The sequence below is a fragment of the Papaver somniferum genome, chromosome 5 (genome assembly GCF_003573695.1).
Source record: "Papaver somniferum cultivar HN1 chromosome 5, ASM357369v1, whole genome shotgun sequence".
In the NCBI taxonomy this organism is placed as follows: domain Eukaryota; kingdom Viridiplantae; phylum Streptophyta; class Magnoliopsida; order Ranunculales; family Papaveraceae; genus Papaver; species Papaver somniferum.
Genome location: NC_039362.1, coordinates 1,170,252 through 1,176,563, shown reverse-complemented (window position 1 = coordinate 1,176,563; position 6,312 = coordinate 1,170,252). Strand labels below are relative to the sequence as shown.

The following is a 6,312-nucleotide window of genomic DNA, read 5'->3' as shown; positions in this document are numbered from 1 at the left end:
AGAACTTATGTTCTCATTGTTTTGTAATGTATTAATGTTGTAGTACATGGAAGGGAGTATGTCGATAAATGATTTATGACCGCCATGGCTTGCATTAGTGCATTGCTAAATAATGATATTATGACTTATTGAAATGGAGTAAGCTCTTTCTTGCGATTACGCGCATAGTTTGTTTCACACCAAACCCTTTATGAATGTAACAGTTATGTATGGGTCATATGTGCCAAGTGGGAGAATATTACATTTTGTGTCCCACATGCCCATATCCATATGGGTTTTCTTTATGAATTAGAGAGAATTATCCATTTTAAACTACAATTCTTATTATAGGCGGCTGTCAAGTGTGAATGTCACAAGAGGAGGTTCTAGAATTGCGGCTGTTAAGTAGCTTACTTAGATATTAAGTATCTTTGATGGAAATAAATGCTACAACTATAAATAGCGCCTCAAGAGGTGATAAACCTATTCCTTTCCCTAGAAAGAAGTTTCCAGAATACCATCAACTATAAAGGAGTGGTGAGAGGAATAAAGTTTACAACTCTCCATAATCGTTTCAGCAGCTGAAAGAGATACAACGGGTTAATCAGAAAACTATGGATTATTAACCAGGTTTGTTTTCGAAACTTAATTTCAATAAATTTCATGAGCAGTGAACTTTATTGTCCTAGATCCATGATCATGTTCTGGAAAGTATTATTAGTGATTAACATGATAGAATTGATCCAACATGAGAAAGTCACTAGAGAGGAAATGCTTATTTCCGTGTTGGATAATGAAAAAATAATATATCAGATTGACCAAGAAGTTTGTTATCCCCAATGAGATTTATCTGTTTACACAATTTCTTGGCAGATATCTTAATGGAAGAAATAAACTTTGATCGAACATCAGAAACATCAAAAGGCTTGTGCACTCTAAAGATCGGCAGTGCAGATTTTGGTTCAAGCGGTGGCATATTATCCATTTTCCCCAAAATGTGGTTTCCATTGTACCTACAGAATCCAATAACAATAATCAGAAACCAAGGGAGGGAGCTTCAGTTCCTAACGAAGAATGAAATCATGTAACAAAACACATCAATAAATCATGGGCGGAGCCAGGTTTCCAAGTGAGGGGGTGCAGACAAAAATACACACTACAACAGAAATATCAAACCAATTTTTTTCTTCTTCCATAGAACATGAATAATTGTACTTCAACACCAAATAGTGTCCGATAACAACAAAATATACAAAATAAGAGACAGCTTAACTAGCTAATTATCATGTAATGTACTCTTATTTTATGCTTATATGTATCGCACAACAACTTTTTTAGAATTAGATCAAATATATGTTTCGCTTACGTTATTTGGACAAAGTTTCAACCTTGACTTATATTTTGGCCAATGATACAGAATAAACAACTATAAGATTCCCAGCAGATTTACCATCAATACCATGTTCCTCTTCCACTAATTCAAACACTATTAATACAAGGTCTAAAATGGGTACTAGGAAACCAAAGCTTTTACCTGATTATGTAACTAACTATACAGTAAGATATCCTGTTGCAGCTGCTTTTACTTCTCTGCTACAGTTGGTTGAACCAAAGACTTACAAGGCTGCAAATAATGATCCAAAGTGGGTTGTGTCAATGGGAGACGAAAATCAATCTCTTAAGGATAATGATACGTGGGACTTAGTCAAATATCATCCATCTATGAATGTGTTGGGATGCAAGTGGGTGTATAAACTCAAATTGAATGCAGATGGTTCTATTCAGAGAAGAAAATCTAGATTGGTGGCAAAAAGATATAATCAACTTGAAGATGTAGATTATTCAGAGACTTTTAATCCAGTGGTTAAGGCTACTACAATTAGGTGTGTCTTAACAATTGTCTTATCTAGGAATTGGATGGTTAAAAAATTAGATGTATCCAATGCTTTTTTGCATGGACATCTAAATGAGTGTGTGTTTATGCAACAAACTCCAGGTTTTGTAGTTGAAGGCAAATAGGATCATGTATGCCATTTGAAGAAGTCATGTATGGGTTAAAGCAAGCCCCAAGGGCTTGGTTTGAAAGGTTTTCAAAAACTCTACTTCAGTATGGTTTCAAACAGTCCAAGTGTGATCATTCACTGTTCTTATTCAGTTCTTCAGAAGGAGTCATGCTTCTACAACTTTATGTTGATGATATCATCTTAACAGGTAGATCTTCAGCTCTATTATCTTCTCTTACTACTTACCTTAGTAAAGAATTTGCCATGAATGACTTGGGGGATCTCCATTATTTTCTGGGCATAGAAGCTACCAGGAATTGTTCTACAAATCAAATTCTGTTATCACAGAAAAAGTACACAATGGACTTATTAACAAAGGAAGATATGGTGAATTGCAAGCCCTGCAGTACTCCAGTTTTAAAAGGTCCAAGATGTTCAATTTTAGATGGAGAATTGTTAGAGGATTCTCTCTTTTATAGAAGTTTGGTGGGAGGATTACAATATGTCACTATGACAAGACCTGACATAGCATTTGCTGTCAGTTATGTGTCCCAATTTATGCATCAACCTACAACAGTACATCTACAACTTTTCAAGAGAATTCTTAGGTATTTTAAGGGTAGTCTTGGTTCAGGTATTACTTTGGGCTCCTCTGATCTTAATTCTCTTACTGCCTACACTGATTCTGACTGGGCTGGTTTCCCTGATACTAGAAGAAGCACTGCAGGATATTGTGTGTTTCTTGGTTCTTCTTTATTGTCTTGGACTTCAAAGAAACAACCAACTGTTTCTAGATCAAGTGCAGAGGCATAGTACAAGGTTTTCGCAATTGCTTCTTCAGAATTACTTTGGGTTTCTTATCTGTTAAAGGAATTGGGTATATCTCTGCAATTACCTGTGACACTTTACTGTGATAATATGAGTGCTTCTAGTCTTGCAAGCAATCCTATGTTCCATGCAAGAACTAAGTACATAGAGATTGATTCCCATTTCATCAGGTACTTAATCATCTCAAAATTTTTGTTGATCAAATTTGTTCCTTCCTTGAAGCAATTGGCTGATGTTTTTATAAAAGGAAGGCCTCAATCACTCTGTTACACACTAGTTTCCAAGATTATGTACTTTACTGGTACACATCTTGAGGGGGACTATGAGTACATGTAAATGTTAGAGTATGGGTGTCTCTTATAATGTGTGCCTCTATCTGTTTATAGACTGCTTTAAGTATTTTTGTCACAGACAATTGTTGTGACTTTACATCTTCTGTAATAATGAATCTATAAATAGTTATTTAATAACTCTTCCTGAGTTAATGCTTTCGAAAATAATAAAACATTTCTTCAATTCATTTAGCTCTGATCATAGTTGGTTCAAGGACTCTATGTTAAAGGATTGTCTTTTTATTCTAATTGATTTTAGTTATATTAAAATTGAAAATATTGTTAGTAGAATTTTTAATGGTTTGGGAAGATAAAGAAACTAAATATAGTAGAAGATTCAATGTATCAAGTGAATGGTCGGACAATTATCCTCCACTCATCAATATATCTTCCTTTTCTATCAAAGAGAAAAAGAAAAAAAACTAGCAAGTCAGAATATATGAAGCATCTCTAACATCTAATTTCTGCAAAAATATCTTCCTTTTCTATCAAAGAAAAAAAGAAAAAAAAACTAACAAGTCAGAATATATGAAGCATCTCTAACATCTAATTTCTGCAAAAAGAAAGGATACTATAAATTAACTTACGCAAGGATTAGCTTTTTCTCCTCGGACAGATAAGCAAGAACAATCTAATCTCCTCCCATAATGCTTGGCCTAACATCATCAACAACAACAACGATAAATTCAACAATCTCAGTCTTACCAGCCCAAGGATTAAAGCCTAATTCACTTTCCTTACCGGTCAAAAGGAATATGATGTAATAAAATAGAAAAAATTATACCTGGGGATGAGAAAGTCACCAAAGAGGAAATGCTTATTTCCGTGTTGGATAATGAAAAAATCAATATATCATTTTGACGAAGAAGTTTGCTATCCCCAATGAGCTTCAACTGTTTGCACAATTTCTTGGCAGATATCTTAATGGAAGAAACAAACTTTAATCGAACATCAGAAACATCAAAAGGCTTGTGTACTCTGAAAATCGGCAGTCCATATTTTGGTTCAAGCGGTGGAATATTATCCATTTTCTCCACAAATATAGTTTCCATTGTACCTACAGAATCCAATAACAATAATCAGAAACCAAGGGAGGGAGCTTCAGTTCCTGAAGAAGAATGAAATCATGTAACAGAACACATCAATAAATCATGGGCGGAGCCAGGTTTCTAAGTGAGGGGGTGCAGACAAAAATACACACTACAACAGAAATATCAAACCAATTTTTTTTCTTCCACATCACATGAAAAATTGTATTACAACACCTAATAATCTCCTGTAACAACAAAATATACAAACTAAGAGACACCTTAGCTAGCTGATTATCATGTATTGTACTCTTAATTTTTGCTTATATGTATCGCACAGTAAGCAATTGTATAGTGACACTTCATGAATCAAGGCAGATACGTTGTTGGATTTTAGAACTAGATTTTTTTTTATCAAGCATCTTTTTAGAATTAGATCAAATATGATTCTCATACAGCATTTCGACAAAGTCTTATTTTAGCCCATGATAATAAACAAGTATAAGATTTCCAGCAGATTTACCATCAAATGTCCGGAGAAAGAATGAATCACCAACTTGAAATCTTAAACATGAAAAACATAATAAAGAAAACTAACAAAAACAAATGGTATAAGCCAAAAAAAAATAACCCTTGCATAGGGTTAGAGATCTAAGATAACGAGAAATTAATAAGCATGGTCTTCAATCATAGAAAACTAAAAATCATGATCAAGAACATAATCGGCGATCAACAGATCAGAGAAGAGATGTATAAGAGAAACCCTAACATGAAACGGCGGAAACCAATGGCTTCTTCACAAATCTACTAGTTGACACAATCATTTACCAGGTTTTGACACATCGTATCGTTGGATTTGTCTATTTCTGTTCCTTAAGGGCAGTTTCTATGGCAATGAACAAAAATAAAAATTTGTTGGGTCACGTGGATGAACAAACTGCATTCTCCACTATAGGAATCAACGCAAAATGAATAAATCTTATATTTTTAGGGTCCCACTAATGATATTATTAACATAAACTAATAAAGGTTGGGTCCCACTAATAATTTTATTTATATAAACTAATAAGAGTTCTGTCCCACCGATTATTTAACTAATAAAATAAATAATAAAAAATAAATCCTAATTATAATAACCATTTTGGAGAGAAAATATGTGAGGGGCGATCTTCCCTCCAACTCCAGCGGTCTTCCCTCCAACTCGGCGTCTATGGCACGATCGCCCGACCTTTCATCAAGCGCGCGCTGGGTGTTCCATCTCGATGCTCAAATCAACAAATATATTAGTTTGAGCATCCATTTTTCATGTTTGTTTATTCCAAGTGGAAGCAAAATGAACAAACTTAGAATTTGTTCATTCCATAAGAATTGCTCTAAGATATCTTACTAGAGAACGCGGACTTAAGCGCAATATAGAAATACCCTTGTAAAAATAGTCTACAAGCGCGTTTGTAAGAATAGTCAAGAACTCATTCTGCAACTTGTTAACATGATTGTCCATTCCAGGTCTAAGCAAAACACCATAGTGCATGTTGCGGAGTTTCCGGCAGACACCCGATCCACATCTTATCTACATCCGCCCAGTTAGTAGATTGGACGCGGATGGACATGTCAAAACTCATTGGACACCCAATCCTCACTATCATATATATAATTTATTTTTCCTATAAACTGAAGTAATAGATTAGATATTATCTTATTTCCTTTCTTAGCATTATTCTCAATTACTGTAAAGTATTCTCAATTACTGTGAGATACTCATTGACATTCTTTTGACATATAATAACGAATGAGAAAAGGGAAAGCTCTCATTGGAGTTTCACCATTATCCAAGATGGTATCATCCTAAAACCGATCCATCAATCCCTCTTCTTCTCTTACATAAAAAAATAAATAAATCGAATGGTCGGTGAAACGAAAAAGTTACATCCAGCCTTTGCTGTCACCAACATCAAAACTCTTATACCCATTCTCCTGGACATCAAACAGGATGAATATTCTTCATGGGTTTTCCTTTTAGAACTCCATCTCCAAGCTCATAATCTAGTTTTTCTCATTGACGGCTCAACAAATCCAACAGATCTTGATGCCGCTACCGTAAAACAGCTAGATGCACTCTGTCGCCAGTGAATGTTCTCTACC

At 34.6% G+C, this 6,312-nt stretch overlaps 1 protein-coding gene across 1 annotated transcript; it reads left to right on the top strand.

Moving 5' to 3' along the window:
• Nucleotides 1–2,024: 2,024 nt before the first annotated feature.
• On the top strand, nt 2,025–2,795 carry LOC113277163 (uncharacterized mitochondrial protein AtMg00810-like). The gene has a single exon (XM_026526324.1). The coding sequence runs from the start codon at nt 2,025–2,027 to the stop codon at nt 2,793–2,795; it is 771 nt and encodes a 256-aa protein (XP_026382109.1).
• The last annotated feature ends 3,517 nt before the right edge of the window (nt 2,796–6,312 follow it).